Source organism: Neolamprologus brichardi, chromosome 3, assembly GCF_056152115.1.
Source record: "Neolamprologus brichardi isolate AB-2024 chromosome 3, ASM5615211v1, whole genome shotgun sequence".
In the NCBI taxonomy this organism is placed as follows: domain Eukaryota; kingdom Metazoa; phylum Chordata; class Actinopteri; order Cichliformes; family Cichlidae; genus Neolamprologus; species Neolamprologus brichardi.
In genome coordinates this window covers 60,697,641-60,717,636 of record NC_142106.1, presented here as the reverse complement: position 1 = coordinate 60,717,636, position 19,996 = coordinate 60,697,641, and the positions used below count along the sequence as shown (strand labels likewise).

Below are 19,996 nucleotides of genomic sequence, written 5' to 3'. Positions count from 1 at the left end.
TTCACATTATATTAGCATTAGCTATTTACAACAGCGTACTTAGAATTAGCCGCTCACATTGTTAAAGAGTAAGGGAAAACAGTATTAGCATTAGCACATAATACTAATTCACGTCAAAGTCGTGTTAGTTAATAACGGCAGCCTACTTAGCATTAACTGCTAACTAATATAATGCTAATTCACACCAAATTAGCATTAGCTACTCAAGTTGTTACAAGGAAAGAGAAAACGGTATTAGCATTAGCTGCTAATAATTATTTACCCCTAATTAGAATTAGCTGCTTATGGCAGCCTACTTAGCATTAACCCCTCACATTGTTATAAAGCAAGTGAAAAGTGAAAGCATTATCGGATGATGCTAACTCGCATCACATTAGCATTAGCTAATAACAGCAGCCTTCTTAGCATTAGCTGCTCACATTGTCTTAATACAAGGGAAAAGATTTAGCATTAACGGATGATGCTAATTCACATCAAATTAGCAATAGTTAATAACGGTAACCTACTCAGTATTAGCTGCTCACATTGTTTAAATTGAAGGAAAAATAGTATAAGCATTAGCTACTCGTATTGTTAAAAAGTAAGAAAAAACATTGTTAGCATTAGCGGATAAATTAGCATTAGCTACTAACGGGAATGTACTAAGCATTAGCTGGTCTCATTGTTATAAAGCAAGAAAATATGGTATTAGCATTAGTTGCCAATTCCTATTCACCTAAAATTAGCACTAATGGTAGCCTATTTAGCATAAACTTCTTAATGCTAAATGAAGTTAATTAATGCTAAATAGTCTTAACGGAAATTAAAGTAGTGTTAGCATTAGCTACTGATATTGTTATAAAGCAAGAAAATATGGTATTAGCATTAGCTAATAATGCTTATTCACTTCAAATTAGCATTAGTTAATAATGGCAGACTTCATATCATTAGCTGCTGTCGTTCATTTTTTTTTTTTTTTTTTTTGTGTCCCGTTTGGATCTTTAGCCATCAGAATTGTTGTCTTAAGGCCAAGAAAGATGCCAAGTGGATTTATTTTACCAAGTGGATCATCATGACCTTGCCATATTGGTCCATTTGATTGACCTTTATTATAATTATGAATTTATTTCATTTTTGGTTGCTACAAACGGGACAGACATGACTGGGGGATAAGACAGGGAGAAAGAATGAAAGAAAGAGAGGGAGAGAAAGAAAACCAAAGGGGAGAAGAGACGGTGAGAAAGGGGGGAAGAAAGAAAGAAAAACAAACAAAACACCTGGATCACCTGTATGGAGAAAAAAAACAGAAGAGAAAGCAAACACAAAAAGAGCAACATAATAAAAAACAGCACCATCACAATAAACTAGCTAGCAGTAGATAACAGTAGATACTAAATATTAAACGATATTGTGCAGCATGCAAGATAGACAGCGCACAATGTTCTTTGAGGCAGCAGCCAGGAAAGGTGTAGTCCGCGTCTGTGAACACCCGTGTGTACACCTGTGTGCACATCTGTGTGGATCAGCATGCTTGTATTCCAAAGGTTTCTCCATGTAACGATCTGCTAGGGAGTGTGGGGAGCCATAGCCCCGTCCCCCAGGGTATGAAGCAGGTATGGAGGAGATGCAGGCCCCAGATATCCAGAGGCCCCAGAGTACAAGGACCCGAGGAGGACCACCAAAAGGGGGGGAACCGTGCCATCCTCCTGGGAAGGGCTGAGTAGAGCCCCAAACGAGAGGTCACCCAGCAGCTACGGAGCAGAGGCCAGAGGGGGTTGCAGTGGAGTGCCCGCGGGCTGCTGTTATTCTTATAAAGCAAAGGAAATCAGTATGAGCATTAGCTGCTAATGCTTTTTCCTCTAAAATTAGAATTTGCCACTAATGGCGTATTGTTAAAAAGCAAGAAAAATCATTGTTAGCATAAGCAGATAATGCTAATTCACCTCAAATTAGTATTAGCTAATAACGGCACCTGCTAGCATTAGCTGGTCACATTGTTATAAGGCAAGAAAATATGGCATTAGCTGCCAATTTCTATTTACCTAAAATTAGCATTAACGACTAATGGCAATCTACTTAACATTACCTCCTCACCAATACAATGCTAATTCACATCAAATTAGCATTTGCTGCTAAGATCAGCCTACTTAGCACTAGCTGCTCACATTATTAAAAGGGAAGGGAAAAGTGTTAGCATTATCGGGTAATGCTAACGCGCATCAAATTAGCATTACCTAATAACAGCAGCCTTCTTTGCATTAGCTGCTCACATTAATATAATGCAAGGGAAAAGAGTTAGCATTAGCGGAGGATGCTAATTCATGTCAAATTAGAAAATATGGTATTAGCATTAGCTGCTAATGGTTATTCACCTAAAATTAGAATTGGCCACTAATGGCGTCCTATTTAGCATTAACTCTTCACATTGCAGGGGAAAAGTTAAAACTGAATGAAAAACAGTGTTCACATTAGCTACTCATATTGTTAAAAAGTATAAAAAAACATTGTTAGCATAAGCTGATAATGCTAATTCACCTCAAATTAGTATTAGCTTATAACGGCAACCTACTTAGCATTAGCTGGTCACATTGTTATGAAGCAAGAAAATATGGTATTAGCATTAGCTGCCAATTCCTATTCACCTAAAATTAGCATTACCTGCTAATGGCAGTCTACTTAGCATTAACTCCTCACTAATGTAATGCTAATTGACATCAAATTATCTTTAGCTTTAGCATTAGCTTTTAGCATCAGCCTACCTAGCACTAGCTGCTCACATTGTTAAAAGGGAAGAGAAAACGATATTAGCATTAGCTGGTAATAATTATTCACCCCGAATTAGAATTAGCCGCTAATGGCAGCATACTTAGCATTAACTCCTCACATCGTTATAATGCAAATGAGGCTAACTGGCATTAAATTAGACTGCTGTTATTAGCTATTGCTATATAGCAGTAGCTGCTCACATTGTTATAAAGCAAAGGAAAACGATATGAGCATTAGGTTCTAATGCGTATTTGCCTTAAATTAGACGTAGGTGCTAATGGTGGCCTACTTAGCATTAGCAGCTCAGATGTTGTAATGCTAGGAAAAAGAGTTTTAGCATTAGCCGTTCACATTGTTAAAAAGTAAGTGTGATCATTAGTGCATAATGCTAATTCACATCAAATTAGCATTAGTTAATAATGGCAGCCTATTTAGCATTAGCAGATAATGTTGACCTTGGCCCACTGGAAAAGTTAAGAACTAAAGATTTAGGAGTGTTTCTCGATAGCTCTTTCTCATTTGAGAAACAAATAAATTCTGTTATTAAAACCAGCTGTAAGGTTTATATTGTTGATTGTCATTTATGCTTAGAAATATTTACTCATATATGCTTAGAGTTGTATAATTGATTGCATGATGATAGAGGTTTGATCCTTAGTAGTCTGTAAAGACTTTGTGTGCCTTCCAGAGTGCTCTGGCATGCACACACCACTTGGGGCCGTGAGAGAGGTCGTACCCTCTCTTACTGATTTATGGTGTAGGACAGGGGTCTCAAACTCAATTTAGCTGGGGGCTGCTGCAGGCAGAGTCTGGGTGAGGCTGGGCCGCATTAGGTTTTCCACAAGAAAGGAATGGTCAAAAAATTCCAATCTTCTCAAATCTCTTTATTTTTATTTTTTAACACAAAATATGAAAAATAAATAAATTAAGAATTAATAAGAAAATAAGTCAATCTGTAATACATAAATAAAATAATAATAAGTCAGTTTTAGTCAGTGAACTTATGTGTTTTTTTCAGTCTTCTATATCTGCTGTATTTAGATTGAAATGTCTGTATTAACAGTTCTATAACCTTCTTCTGAACATGAATGGAACACTGTAGAAAATGAACTGTTCTTCTGAACATGGCTTCTCTTGCCTACTCCTTGCTGCTAGAGACCTGGTTAGTAAACCTAGTGTTAAGCCCCTGGATCTGATTTGGTTGATGCATTTCACAACAATAGACATCACATTGTCAAACTTCAGGCATTTGCTGCAAAGGACCTGCTGATGGATAATGCAGTGCAGAGCAATGGCCTCCTCCACGCCTTCCTTTTCCAGTTTTTTTTGAACAAGTGCCACCAGTCCATTTTTCCTCCCTGTCATTGATGGAGCGCCATCAATGACAGGGACCTTTCTTTCCCAGACAGACTATATTTGCAGCCTGCAATATGCACTTTTAGACAAATTCACCTTCCGTGAATGGCTTCCCTGCTTTAGCAATCATCTCACTAACCACGTGGCTTCGACTGCTGCATTATTCTCTTCGGTTGCTTTCTTGAAGAAATCTTGCTGCCTCAGTAGATCTGTTTTAAGACTGGCAACCTGGTTCGCTCTCTCATCTCCCTGGTATTTTGCATCCACCTCAGCATGTCTAGTTGTGTAATGACGTTTCAAATTGTATTCCTTGTGCAGCGCAACTTTCTCTGTGCAAATAAGACAGGTCGGGGTGCCCCTGTGATCAACAAAGAAATACTGCATTTCCCACTTTTCCGATCGGCAGATAAAAAGCAGTCTCCTTTGTTTTTACACTCAATGTTCATGTCTTTCATGATGACACGAACACCGTGGCGTTTGCAGATGGTAGAAAGTACAGGGATAGCGAGCGCAAAAAAGGCGACTGCTCACGGCGCCAGGCTGTTATTACAGGAGAAAGAAGCGGAAATGACACCGTGACATATAACAAATAACATCACCTGAACTTACTGGTTACCAGTACGTGGTAGAATCCACTTCCAGATCTTGTTGTTTGTCTTTAAATCTCTGAATGGATTGGCTCCATCTTATCTCTCTTTAACAAAATAATCCAAGTCGAGCCCTCAGGTCTGCAGATAAGTAGCTTCTGACCAGAACTAGACGTAAAAACAGAGGTGAGCTTTATCGATCGCTGCAGCCAAACTCTGGAACAGTCGCCCTTCACATCAGGTCGTCACCAACACTCGACATTTTTAAAACCCGGTTGGAAACACATTTGTACTCTGTAGCTTTCAATTCTGACGAGTCTTTATAGTAATTACTGTGTATGTTTCCTATTTTCTCTCTACTCTGTGCAGCACTTTGGCTCAAGCTGTTTTTAAATGTGCTGATAAATAAATGTAGATTTCTTTGAATAAAACAGTGGAGCCGAGCTTTGAGCTCAGTGTGTAACAGTGTGTGTATGAGAGCCATGTAATGTCCATGTGTGCATGCTGACTGTGCTGCTCTGACCCCCCTCCTCCTTTCAGGGTGGAGCCTGCTGGAGTCCGATGGTTGAGACCAGGTCTGAGGAAGTGTAAGTGTGTTTTTAATGGGATTCATGAAAACAAAGCAGCACACATTCAACCATCTTCATCATGTCAGGAGTCATCATCAAAGTGTCAATCAATGAACAGATGATGGATCAATAACTGCAGCTGGATTGTGTTTGTTCTCTCCATCAGATTCCTGTCAACTCACAATCGACACAAACACAGTGCACACAAACCTCCAACTGTCTGACAACAACAGGAAGGTGACACATGTGGAGGAGGTTCAGTCATATCCTGATCATCCAGACAGATTTGATGTTTACTGGAAACAGCTGCTGTGTAGAAATGGTCTGACTGGTCGCTGTTACTGGGAGGTCGAGTGGAGAGGAAACGTTGATATATCAGTGAGTTACAGAAGCATCAGAAGGAAAGGAGGCAGTGGTGACTGTTTGTTTGGATACAATGATCAGTCCTGGAGTCTGATCTGCTCTGATGATGGTCCTGAGTCTGTTAGGCACAATAGAATAAAAACATCCATCTCCTCCTCCTCCTCCTCCTCTTTCTCTAACAGAGCAGCAGTGTATGTGGACTGTCCTGCTGGCACTCTGTCCTTCTACAGAGTCTCCTCTGACACTCTGATCCACCTCCACACCTTCAACACCACATTCACTCAAACTCTTTATCCTGGGTTTAGGTTCTGGCCTGGTTCCTCAGTGTCCCTGTGCTGAGTGGGGTGTAAAGAGTGTCTCCTGTTACAGAAACACTCTGACTGTTGAACAGATAGTTCAGTCTGTACATGTCTGTCTCTTTCACTCACAAACACGTTTTCAGATTCATGGATTCAATCAGTTGATGTTTGAAACTCTTCTAAATGATTCCTTGTAAACTTCTTCCTCTTCAGTCACAAACAAACAGGAAGTGATGTCACATGTGTTCCTGTCCACACAGCAGAATGAGTCTATTGCTGACAGTGATGTACAAACAGAGTGAGCATTTCTGAGGCCCAAAATAAACTGAGTAGTTCACTGAATGAACAATGGACTGTGAGCTCAGTTCCTTCATCATTAGTATGGATTATATATGTATATGTATTATATTAGTATCATATATATCAGGTGCTGCTGCTGCTGCTTTCAGTCATTGTGCAAATGTGCTGTTTGTAAGGTTGTAAAGCTGCAGTCAGCTGAGACTGAAGAAGTCACCTGATCAGTGAGCAAACGTTTGTGAAAACGTCCAGATGAACAGAATCAACCTTTTGGGATCAGCCAGCAATGCAGCATCATTGTTGTTCAGGTTCAGAGGTTTGCAGGAATGAACTGATGACCAGAAACAGCTGCAAAGTCCAATAAAATACCAGCTGGAGTTCAGCTGCATTTGAAGAAGTCAAAGAAAAGTAAGGATGGCAAAGGGCGATGTTTTCTTCCAAAGAACTGAAAACATGGTCGACGCCTCATTAGAAGAATAATCTGGACATTTGTGAGGAACTCTAACCAAGAAAGCAACACAAGAAAGCAACGTCAAACAGATCCAACAGACAGTTTCCATGACTGGAAGTGTTGAGTGTAAAAATGCTACATTGCATTATTGCATCCTCTCACCACAGGAGGTGCTGTTGGCACCACTGATTGCTGATCAGCTGTTCTCTGATGATCTGATTGATACTGTGAATAACGGCACTCACTGAACTCTGTGACACAGTGAAGATTACAGAGTTTAACTTCAACATCTGACTGACGTCACACAGACAGAAGGATGAACCAGTGAGGCACAGAACACAGTTACTGGAGATACTGGATCAGCTCCATGTGAACCTCTGATGGAGAAGCTGCTGAGCCAGAGAAACATCAGGACATGACAGGCAGCTGCACTTATCTAACAACATGTAGCAGAGCTGATCTATGTTAGAGGATCTATCACAGCAGCTGAAGCCAAAGTCCAACACTGGATAGCAGCTGAGCCTGTGCTGAGTGTAGTGTTACAGGAAAAGGGCAGAAACACTGACACTGGTAGCTCACAGTGATGCTGACTGGGGCACAGAGCTGAATGATGCAGCATCAGGACACTGTTTCAGTCTGACTGACAGAGAAACCTGTAGCTGTATCTACATGTGAGGCAGAGGCTACACAAGCAGCTTTCTATGTTTCACAGTGACTGAGATCTTCAGTGGGGGTGGACATGCTCCTGTACAGACCTCTGAGGAGAACCAAGGTGCAGTCAAAGAGTCCAGTCTGTCCTCACAGATGTGAACATGTGGTTTCATCAGGTCTGCTGTCAGCTAGCAGGCTCACATCAGAATCACTGTTCCTGAAAAACACAGTCTGTGTGACATCATCAGTCAGCTGATCGTCCCAGATCTGAATGGTTTCTGTCTCTACTGAGGAAGTCAGAGAATATCACTGAGGTGTGGATCAGGTCTGAGTGAGCTGTGGAGGGACAGCTTTAAACAGTCCACAGGTCTCACGTCCTGCTCAGTCTGGTAGCAGATACCTCGTATTGTTCCAGATGTGCTGACATCAGCAGCAGCAGCAGCACAGCTGTGTGATACGATGAATCTCAGTTATTGATCCAACACACAGTAAATACAAAGATCAGGATTTCTGAGAGTAATCATTATGAGTCTGAACACATGATCACTGAATGTTAGTCTCCACATTAATAAGCTAACACAACCAAACACAGCTTTCAGCTCTTATTTTGAAACTGGCTTATTTAGAGAGCTGTGATGTGAGCGTGCCTGGCTCTGAGGCACTTGGGTCATCCTCTGTTGTTTAGAAGTGTTACAGACTGTGAATGACACAGACCTGTCAGTTTTCATGTTTGTCTGTAACACAGCTCAGGGGCTCCATGCTGAACGCATCCATCCAGTGTTATTGATCCAGTACTAATACCAGCATTGGGATCAATACTACAATACACAATCACATGTGTCCACGTGATGCAGTTTGAAGAGCAATAAGATGTCTCTTTATGAGGAGGCGGGGTCACAGGAGGTTCACAGAAACTCTGCAGCAGCATCATCAGCTCACATGGAAACTTTGATGATTCACTTCTGTGGTGTTTTTACAGAAACACGTCACAAAATTAGCTCCACCTGTTTTGTGTGTGAGCTTTGAGTTTCTTGTCTTCATTCTGGATTCTTGTGTTGTTGTTTTTAAACACAGCAGATATTTCCTGGTTGCTTCCTTGATGATGTGGGGATTAGGGAAACTATTTTACTGCTATTGTTAATAATCATCATCATTACCATTGCAGTACTAACATTAATAACATAATCTACAGCATTGATATTGCATTCAGATGTTTAAACATGTTGGTACCCAATTAGCCTTTATTACAGGTGCAGTTATAACCACGTTAAACTGTTGAGTTAAATCAATGATCTTAAATGCTTTTGAATGCTTGTTATAATCTTAAATGTGTATGTGCTGATTCTGAAAGGCCTAACTCTGAGTACACTCTGTGCCAAAGTAGACAGGAAGTACAGGCTTTTGCAGAGCGTGCTTGTGAAAGGTACTTTGAGGAGCTGTTGGGAGGATGCTATTTGAATAACCAGGTTATTCATTGTTATCTTTTAGTCATTTATATCTTTTTATTAAGCTTTGAAGTAGGGGCACTCATTTGATTAAAACATTTATTCAACATATTACAGATATAGTTTCAGTTAGGTTATTATGCACATGAGAATTGGCCTCTCTTCTCATAAGACAAAGTTCGTGTGAGGTCGAGCCACACACACACACACACACACACACACACACACACACACACACACACACACACACACACAGTAGATAGACTCATTTATAGGTGAGAGGTTAGTCATGTTTGCTTGCAACTGCAAAATTGTCTCTGCAAAAAGAGGAACAGTTTCTTGCAGGGTGTGGGTCTGGTGTTCCAGACAAGAAGTGAAAGTCAGAAGGCTGACAGGAAGTATCTGCTGTGGAGACGGAGACAATGTTATTTTAAACTGTGTTAAAAGTCTTTGTGGTTTTGAAACCTGTGTATGACCTGTATCTGATTGACGTTGAAGGGGCGTATTAAATTTAAGCCCTGATGGTATATAAAGCATCTGCTTATGCTCTGTAAGTCGGGGATCGGCGCTGTCTGCGTACGGTGGTGGTCCCCCCACGCGTGCATTAAATCATCGTTTGACTCCACCTGGCCGGATCAGTGTTGTTATTTTGAAAGTTGATTACCTCCTCTAACCCTCCTCAATATTGAACCCAACAATGACCACATGAAGCTTTCTGAAGCTTGGATTGAAAACGCTTCATTACTCAAAGCTTTCCAACACAGGCCTCTGTGCTGCCATCTGGTGGACAAACATATGAAGTGCAGCGTGAAGCTACAAATTAAACTGCTTCAGCTACGTTTGTATATAACATACTATAACCTATATAACTATATGTATAGTGTATTATGTAGGTTTTAGAGCTGGGGGTAGAATTGCTGATGGCCTGGTTGTTATTTATGTTCCCCATGGTTCACCAGCTCTCACACAACATCAGCACCAATGATCCACGTCCTTATAAACCTCTGAATCAGGTCCTGAAGCTGTGACGTCCTGAGTGAAGACCTCACTTATCACATGACTCTGGTCACCTGGACTCAGTGTTTCTGAAGCAGTGTGCTGGGTTTTTAAAAATACGTGGCTGCTGCCTGATGTTGGGCCCACAGAGGAAGACGACTCACTCGCTCTTCTTCACTTCCTCCTTAAACATGTGGAAGGAGAGCAAAGTGCTGCCAGACTCTTATTTCTGACAGGAACAGAAGAAACCACAGCAAACTGTTCCAGTTCTTCATCTTCATCACAATCTATTTATTTCTGATGGTGTCTTCAGTCTGAGGGTTTGAAGTTTCCATGTCTGTGTGATGTGTGGTGTGAAGGCTGCTGGTTAAACTGGGACTCACTGTTTAAAGCACTGAGTGCTCATAGAGAGATGCTCCATGAGTCCCAGTACAGACTACAAACATGGTGGAAACTTAGCTTTGATATCCACACACTCTGCACGTCTGTGAGTAACTGTGATGAAGATGTGCAGAGATCTGTGTACAAACAGGAGAAAGACTGTAAAGACTCTGTGCTTCTAACAGCCTCTGTTAACTTATGTGAGGCTGTTTGTTGTTGTTGCCATGGAGCTTTTCACTGTTTGGGTCAGCAGGTCATGTGATCAGGTTTGTTCTGTGAAAGCTGGACGATGGTTCAGTGTCAGGGTTTGTTTGCATTCATCAATAAATATCTAAATAAATCAAAGACTCCATGTTTGTTCTTTCATCATGTGACCTCTGCTCATCCATCTCTGTGTGTATCAGGATACATTTAGTTCATAATACACAGAAAAATCAGAGTTATTACCTGTAATAAATGTGACAGTAAAGATTCCTGCAGTGATAACCAGGCAGGACTGAAACACATCCAAGCTGTCACCACGGTAACAGCACCGTCCATCCACAGGTGAGGGGAGGAGCAAAAAGAGGGACTTTCACCATTTTATACTAAAAACACTCAACTAATGTTTCTAATATGAAACAAATAAGCCCACATTAATGTGAGCATTTATTCAATAATAATAATCATGATTTCCTCCTGATCTCATTTCCATAGCAGAGAAAACTGTGGTGTATATTGAGGTGGAGGGTGTGGTCTATGGCTCAGGTGTAGAGTGACAGTGTTGTTTATTAAAATAAGATCGCATTAACAGTTTGAGCGTAGTTACAGTCAGCAGTGAATATAAATGCTAAAACTGAATATATTGCATAGTGTCCCCCCTCCCCATTAACAAATGGTTCAGCCCACAGCAGGACCGGCTTTCTTCTTGTTTTCAGTAGCAAGCGATGCTCATGATTGTGCCAGAGCACATTTTGAACAACACCATGGGAATTTCGGATTTTACACAGGTGCACAGTAAAAAATGGAGTGTCAATATTTCAGTGTAAACCTATTTTAACCTAGAGAGAGTATTTACAACTCTGTGAGGAGTAAAGCAGCTCTAACGTCAGAGTTAAAAGTCAGTGTTCTGTAGACACGGAGTGAAGACTTAACTCCACACAGTGTTGATTAGTACCAGTCCGCAGGCGCGCGGTCTGAGAGCTGTGACGCGCGCGGTCTGAGAGCTGTGACGCGCGCGGTCTGAGAGCTGTGACGCACGCGGAATTTTCTCCGAAGAGCTGCCACAGTCAGGTAAGTTAAGTTAACATTCCCATACTGGTAACATTGTTTAGTCATTTTTAAACTAAATAGCTTTTTATACTTGCACTGATGTCGAGTGAGGACATGTTGGCAGCATTTACCCACAGGTTTAATGATATTGTCGAGTAGCTACATGCTAACCGTTGCTAAAAGTTCAAATGTTCGTTATCTTCTCACTGAGTTAAGATTAACCTAAAACATGTTAACTATGTATTTCTTCTAAGTGCAGCTTAGATAATATTATTGTCACATGTCTAATGGGATAGTTTTAGCAACTAAATTACCGTTTAATAGTAAGCTAATAATCGCTAATTAGCTTCGAAGAAACTATCAGAAAAAGTGGGACATTACAATAAAGTTTACTCTACTGATTTATATTCTTTTAAGCAAATGCCAAAGGCATACACTAATTTAGAATTAATTTAGATTATTTTGTATAAATTAACTGACAGCAATGTTAATGATATGTTAATATACATTAATTGTTCACAGAAATAAAGCGAATTGCAGTAAGTTGACCAATACTTGATAAGTAGACTAAAGTTATTAAACAATATTAGATGTTAGTCACACTTGGTCCATTTGCAGTAACACTGGTTGATAAAGGATCTTTATTAGCAGTTAATCTGTTACTTATTTCTTCATACTGTAGCTGCTAAGTAATATTAACTTTTAACTGCTTCTATTTTGTATAGAAACTAAAGCTCTAAAGTACATCCACAGTCTTAAACTCTTTCCTTTATTATTTTTTTCTCTTTGTTTTGTGAACAGAATATGTTGCTGCGTGTTTTGTTTGGTGGGGAGCAGAAGTATGTTAGGCTGTCTGACCTGACATTTGATGCTTTCATGAAAGAAGGTTAGAATATCAGGATAAAACAAGATAACAATGTTTACCTGGTCAATATACCAGCTTAATTATAAGCTTAATTATATTCTTACTCAACTACCTAAGTTGATAATTGTTTCTACTTCAACAATGAATGAGAATTACCTATATGCTTAAGCTTCAGCTCATCAATAGGCAATAGGATTGTGATACCACATAGTCTGAGACAGCTGATGCTTCAAAGAATACATGAGTGACACCTGGGAATAGAAAAGTGTAAAAGGAGGGCTAGAGACACTGTGTACTGGCCTGGCATTAATAAAGACATTGAGACCATGATCGGAAAGTGTGAAACGTAACAAGTTTCAGAGCAGACAGGCAAGAGAACCCATGATGATTCCTGAACTTCCTACAGCGCCTTGGAGGAAAGTAGGAACAGATCTATTTCATTTTAATGGGAAAGACTATCTGTTGGTGATAGATTATTACTCTAACTTTCCTGAGATTGCTCTGCTTACAAGTACAACTGCTAATAATGTGATCACACATGTGAAGTCTATCTTTTCCAGGCATGGAATACCAGAAACTGTCATTAGTGACAATGGTCCTTGCTTTAATTGCAAAGAATGGCAGAATTTCGCAAGAGACTACGGCTTTAAACATGTCACATCAAGTCCTCAACATCCACAGGCAAATGGCAAGGCTGAAAAAGGAGTGCATATCATCAAGCAGCTTCTGAAGAAGGCTACAGACAGTCAATCTGATCCTTATTTAGCTCTGCTGAGCTACAGGACTGCTCCTCTTGACTGTGGTTTATCCCCTGCAGAATTGCTGATGAATCGTAAGCTACACACAACTTTGCCCTGCTATGCAGAAAGCAAGCAGAGTGAAGAAATTATAAAAAAAGCAAGAGCATCTGAAATGGAAAGAAAAACGGCGATACGACAAGGGAACAAGAGCACTTGGATTGCTTGCAAAGGATGATGTAGTGAGAATTCAAGATCAGAATGCATGGAGCAGGAAAGCCATTGTTCTTCAGGAAGCAGGTCCGAGATCATATGACGTAAGAACTGAAGAAGGTCATGTGTTCAGAAGGAACCGTCGTAACTTGCTGAAGACTAAAGAAACATTTCAGGAGGAACAATATGGTGAGGAAGATGAAGATGTTGATGTGTCACATGCAGAGACAGTGTCTGATTTGAAACCACTGGATGGACATGAGTATGTGGAGAAGAGTGCAGTGGTTTCAGAACCTGTATTGAGGCGGTCAGAGCGTGAGGTCAAAAGACCAGTTAGGCTTAATCTGTAAAGCTATAACTGGATTTGTTTTTATCTTATATACTGATCGTGTTGACAAAAAAAACAATTGAAAAATTTTAATGTAAAACAATTATGTGTATATGTTAGTTTATAAGACCTATGTTGTATATAATTCAGAGGAAAGGGGATGTGGTGATATGTAGGTGTTCATGTAATAAGGTTTACCAGCAGGGGGCGCTGTATTTAAGAAAGCTCATGAATGCCTCCAGGGAGCACATAAAAGAAGACTGGTCTGTGGTGTGAGGGGTTTTTTAGAATGGTGTCAATAAAGTGATTGGAGCAGTAGCTCGCAAGGCATAAGTGGATCCTGTGGTCTTTTTAACAAGCGCTACGAAGACAAGACAATGTTTTCAAAGATTGTTTCAATTATTATTATTAGCTTTTACTTCTGTGGCTCTCTGGAGTTGAGACAAAGCTGTGTGAAAGGCATTAGCCATGTTGCTCGCTGATAGCATAATATTCTGTTTTAGCTAGCTGAAAGGTATCGTTTGCGGGCAAATACCACAGCCTTGAAAAAAAGCTTGCATGTGAATTTTCAGTCAAATGTTTTGGTCAAATACACCTAAAACAATGTCTAGAATGTGAAATGTTGGTATAATGGTGCTACTTGAAGCCTGAAAATGATCTCCCATAAAAAAAAAAAAAAACGAGCAGACAGCAGTAGCAGACGTCCTGACTGGTTCTACGTTAGCATTTAGATCCCTCCAGAGTTTTGTGCACACGGTTTAGGTAAAAATGAAAAAGGTTGAGGTTTTACATTTAGTTCAGTATTACCTGTTGCCTGTGTCCTTGTCTTTTGGGTAAATACTTTACACAAGTAATGGCTCAAAAGGGATTCCTTTTTTTTTGTTTTACTGTGCTGCAATTGATTTGTGCCATTAATTAGTGTCAACTAATTTTGTTTTCAATCTCCACATAGGATATGCTTGTGAAGATGGAATATGGGGTAGAGCAGAAGTGTGTTGCAGTTCCACAAAGTGATGAATGAAGGACATGCATATTGTATTTTGTATTTATTGAAATAAGTGATGAGAATGCTGTTATTTGCATTTACCAGCTCACCTATGTCAGACCTTTTGATAAACGAAATTCTAATGAAAGTGAGAACATGTACACTGTTACATCTTTCAGAAAATGTTTTGAAATTGTGGTGCACAGTTCAGAATAAATGTTTTTCAAAAACCATTGCGTCTTTTTTTGTAAATGTTTATTTCTAAAAGAAATTTCTAGAAGTTCAGAACAGTAAAATTCCAGATTTTTATAATTAATTAGAAGATAACTCTTACGTAGTTAAACTAAAATACTCTTTGAGAGTTAATATATAAACTCTTAACACCAAGTGTTAAATTATCAACTCCAGAGAGATTTGGTGTTTAACACTAAATCAGAGTTAACATACCAACTCTCCAAAAAGAGTTAAATTAACACTCTCTGGTGTGGACCCATATAGACACTTTAAAAGTGTTGAAATCAAATCTGACAGTGTTAATTTGGACATGCTGGATTTGCTGTGTACTTCAACAATGAATGAGAATTACCTATATGCTTAAGCTTCAGCTCATCAATATTTTGTGAAGACATAGCCTTACTCTACCATTTAATAAGAAAATGCATGGCCTTTTTTTTTTAACAATTTCTGTAACATTTCTTTTCTCTTACCTTACTTCAGTGTGCCTAAAATTTAACATAGCAGAAGGCAGACAGCTAGATATGAAGGTGTTTGACCAGTCTGACACAGAAGTAGACGCAGAGGTGTTTGAAGAAATAGTGAAGGGGTCACCTGTAACCTTCCGAGTCATGCTGAGCAATGAAGAACTTGGTAATCACTCACATACGTATATGTTTATATTAAATATAAAGGTTGAGATTGAAGCATTAACAGTTAAATTTAATGCTTCTGCTTTGGTCATGTTCCTTAATGCACAGGTGTATCTCTATCATCATCATCATCTTCTCCATCTGATGATACAATCATGCTAAACTTCACAATGTGTGAACCTCCTGAAGAAGCAGCCACCACTGAAGGAAGACAACCTAAAAGGCCATGCCATATAAACTATGAAGCAAAAGCTGTGGGTAGTGAACATTGTTAGCCTAATTTGCATGTTTGATGTGAAGTGTTTTTATGTAATCATTTTCCAGTTTTTCTCAAGGTTTAAAAAATTTCTGACTTCATATTTTATGTCTATTTAAGCTGATTGAAAAAATCCTAACAACAAAGCCTGGTGGTGAACACATCATACAAGAGTATGCAAAAACCAAATCTCTGACAGATGATAAACATACTTGCTGCTGAGATGACAGAAGCACATGGGTAAGAATCATAAATGTAGTCTATAAAGAAACATTTTTAGTATTATTTTTAATTGTGATGTTCAATGCCAATTGAGTGACGGTCATCACTGAATTTATACATTAGGACATCTCCCCCTAAAAGTGTAAGAGTGATGTATGCGCAGGGGATTGTTGCTCTGTTTCCATATCTGGAAGACCCATATTCACAACATGGATATGTAAGTAAAGGGGACCTTGCAACATTAAACACATAGTTGCCCTCAGAAATGTTGATAACATTCTGCTTGTATTTAATTACATAGGAACATTACTATGATCCAGAGAGCGGTTCAGGATACCTTGCGTGGCGGTTGAAGACCATTCAAAGAAAAGCTGCAGAGGAAAGAAGTGTCTCACTTTCCAAATCTCCTAAAAGTAAGTTCACTTGTGATTTAAATGATTCTGATCTAATTTGTAGGTAGGAGTCAATCAAAGTGTTTTTTCTTAAGTTGGCGGGCCAGGCCGTGGTCGATCCAGACCACTCACCACTGAGACAGTGTTATCAGATGAGGATGTAAAAGCAGCTATTGCGCTTTTGAGACACTCTGCTGATGAAGACACTATCCATGAAAAGATGAAAGCTACCTTCATTTATCGGCATTCAATGGTCAGCGATGATAAGAATGCAGCAGATGTCTTCACAGTCTTCCCGCGGTTTCTGGACACACCAGGACTGGTAAGACATCTTCATTTGGTGAATCACTGAAATATTCCATGCAGCTTGCAGTTTCACTCATTACACCTCTCTTATCTTCTATTTTTGCATTATAGATAGAACAAGATTTCCTGTTTGATGAGGTCACTGCCAACAAATTCTTGGAGAGGTGGCCCATCGATCTCAAATCAAAGATTGTAAAGGAAAGTCATGGACTTGTACCCACCTCGGAGCTCTTGGAGTTGATGTGCAATGCTGAGTCAGCTACTGAAGTTGAGAATGGTATGACTCTGACTGTTTTTATCTGCCATTGTTGGTTATATAGGTAATTCTGTCTATTGAATGTATTTTTGGAGTAATTCTTTGTTTATTCGTCTGTAGGCTGGGACAGTGACATGTCTGCTATCTTGCTGCTGCTACATCTGCTACCGCCATCTGCACAAGGGCGAAAGAGACCAGGAAAGATGTCTGCATCTCAAGCTGTCGATAACCTCATAAATTCCTAAAGGTATGTTATTTAAAATATATATTCCATCACCGCCATTGTAATGTACAGTAAGGTGATCTAATCTAATGGGATAGTCACTAAATACTGCTGTTTAATGTGTTGTTGTAGGCTGGAACCAGTGTACAGCAGCATCTAGACAACATCACCCGAAGCAGTCAGCCCTACCTTCTTGCTCAGGGACCCACAAGAAGCAGCATTCACACCTTCTTCATTGTGATTGACAAGCATGCACTTCCATGTAAAGCGACAGGTTCAGTAGGAGCCCTTGATGAACTCTTTAAGGCCCATTATGTCTTTGATACGTCTTACAGTTCATCCCTGACCAACCTTTTCACTTTTCTGCAAACAACCATTTACAACATTGATGTTGGGGAAACAAAGGAAACTCCCAGAGTTGCAGAGTTGCGAGCAAGAATGGTGCGTTAGTATCCATTGAGATCAAAATAATGAAGTGCTTTCTTTGCAAAAGTGATCATGGTAGACCAAACAGCCTTGTAAAACACCTTAAGGTAATTCATGGTCTCTGTACTGGCAGGACACTATATCTCAAATGTGGCCAAGTGGGATGCTCACGTTCTTTTAGTCGTTTTTCTGGCTTTAGAAAGCACCTGAACAAATGCCACGTAAGCAGTTCATTTGATTCTGCAGAACTAGATTTTTCACCAGTTCAAAGTGTTACGGACACAAGTACTGCTGCTAATGATGATGTGGTGCCTGAACATTTAGAGGCTGAGTGGGAATTATCTTCAGCAGACCTTGTAAATAGTTGTGCAGCTGTTATTTCTGATCTAAAGGCAGCAGGTGTAGGCCAAAGTGTAGTGAATCCTGTAGTGAATTCCATGGAAGAGATTGTTCAAGATATCCAACAACATGCTAAAGAAACAGTCATTAAGCATGTATTTAGTAATGAAAGAGAAACAGAAATGTGCAAGAAAGTTGAAGCATGTTTTGATGAGTTAGAGAATCCTTTCTCAGTTCTTAATTCGGAGTACAAGAGGTCAAAATATTTATCAGACAAGTGGGAAACTGTAGAACCAGTTGAATGTGTAATTGGCTCAAGATTTGACACAAGGCGAAATAAAAAGACTGGAACATATGATCAGGCAGTTGTTCAAGATAAATTCATGTATGTTCCAATATTATCAACATTGGAATCAATATTTAAGAGTCAGCATGTTGGAGAAATGTTGAAAAAATCCGACACTTGTGATTCAAGACTCAGAGATATTTGTGATGGATCTCTATTGAAGACTCTTTTTTCAACAGAAAAGCACACAGTTCAGATCCAAATGTTCTATGATGACTTTGAGGTTGCAAATCCTCTTGGTACCAAGCGAGGTATTCACGAGTTGGGTGCAGTATATTTTACCTTAAGAAACTTCTCTCCCAAATGGAATTCATTTTTGGCCAACATACACCTTTGTGCCTTATTTCATGCACAAGATCTGAAACGTTATGGTTTTAGTGAAATTCTTGCTCCTATTGTTCGAGACATTAAAGTGTTAGAGAGCGATGGTATTGAGATTCCACTGTTTGGTGGTTATGTTCGTGGTAGTGTGGTACAGGTCACTGGTGATAATTTAGGCTTACATAGCTTGTTTGGTCTGGTGGAGTCTTTCAGTGCAAGGTACTGTTGCAGGTTTTGTTTAGCTGAAAAAGATGACTTTCAAACAGAATTCTCTGAAGATTCCCCCAAAATAGTGTTGCGCACCAAAGACAACCACACTGCTCACTGTCAGGAAATGTCTAATAATCCATTGCTTCCTTATGTTTTTGGTGTAAAGAGTTCATGCTTATTGAATTCACTGACATATTTTCACACAACTGAGAACTTCTCAGTTGATGTGATGCATGATGTTTTGGAAGGAGTGGCCCAGTACGAACTGAAGTTATTGTTTTTGTATTTAAAAGAACAACATCTTACATTGGGAGAACTGAATTTGAGAATACAAAGTTTTGATTATGGATTCATGGAGAAAAACAATAGGCCAGTGGCTGTGAATTTAGGTGGAGAGTCTAATGATCTGGGACTGAATGCTATTCAGACATGGTGCTTACTGAGGAATGTTCCCCTCATGTTTGGAGATTTGGTAACCTCTACTGACCAACATTGGGGCCTACTACTTTTATTACTACAGATAGTTAATATTGTATTTTCTCCTATGTTATCTCAAGGTATGTGTGTATATTTAAAACATTTGATTGTGGAACACCACAAACTGTTCAAGATGTTGTATCCCCAGAAAAACCTTTTACCAAAGCACCATTTTCTTATCCATTATCCTCGCTGCATCCAAAAAATAGGGCCTGTACTTCATAGTTGGTGCATGCGCTATGAAGGTAAGCACAATTTTTTCAAGAAACAGCTCAAATCATTCAAAAATATCACCAAAACGCTGGCCAAGAAACACCAGAATTATATGGCATACATTTGGCAATCTTCAACAGCCTTTAGTCGGTTAGACATTGGTCCAGGAAAAATGGTGTCTTTAGATATGGTAAAAGGAGGTTCTGGAATTTCAATAGCAATGCAACTGCCCAATAGAGTTCAAGTTATGAAAGTGAACTGGGCTAAACAGAATGGTGTTGTTTACCGCCCGCATTTGGTTATTTGTGGCAGTGTCTGAAATGCCTGTTTTACCAGATTGAGTCAGTTCTGATAATACACGAGAAACTGGTACTTCTCACTTTGCCATTATGTACAGTAGCCTTTCAAGAACATTTCCATGCCTATGAGTTGACCAGGACAAAGCAAGATTTAGTTGTCTTTCATGTTGACAGCCTGCATTATCCCAGGCCTTTTGACATACAATTGTCGTATGGAGTGAATGACAACGCTCTCTTTGTGGTCCCATATTGCTTTCTCTGGTGAGCATCATAGCTACTGTCATTTGTAAGAGTTTGTTATGCTAATAAATGCTGTTACTGTAAC

The 19,996-nt window shown here is 39.5% G+C and overlaps 1 protein-coding gene and 1 pseudogene across 8 annotated transcripts in view; both read left to right on the top strand.

The window, feature by feature from the left end:
- LOC102777248 (NLR family CARD domain-containing protein 3-like) overlaps nucleotides 1–19,996 on the top strand; it is a 1,099,208-nt gene that overhangs the window by 812,445 nt on the left and 266,767 nt on the right. For 2 of the 8 annotated variants that reach the window (XM_087837903.1, XM_087837888.1), the window contains 2 exons: nucleotides 5,229–5,275; nucleotides 5,424–6,924. The exons of 5 other annotated variants lie outside the window; for them this stretch is intronic. In XM_087837903.1, the coding sequence (XP_087694029.1) occupies nucleotides 5,229–5,275; nucleotides 5,424–5,959 (583 nt within the window). In that variant the 3' untranslated portion in view covers nucleotides 5,960–6,924. Of the gene's footprint in view, nucleotides 1–5,228; nucleotides 5,276–5,423; nucleotides 6,934–19,996 lie in introns of those variants that run through there. One more of the 8 variants, XM_087837885.1, reaches the window with a different exon arrangement.
- Nucleotides 15,548–18,394, top strand: LOC148106001 (uncharacterized; annotated as a pseudogene).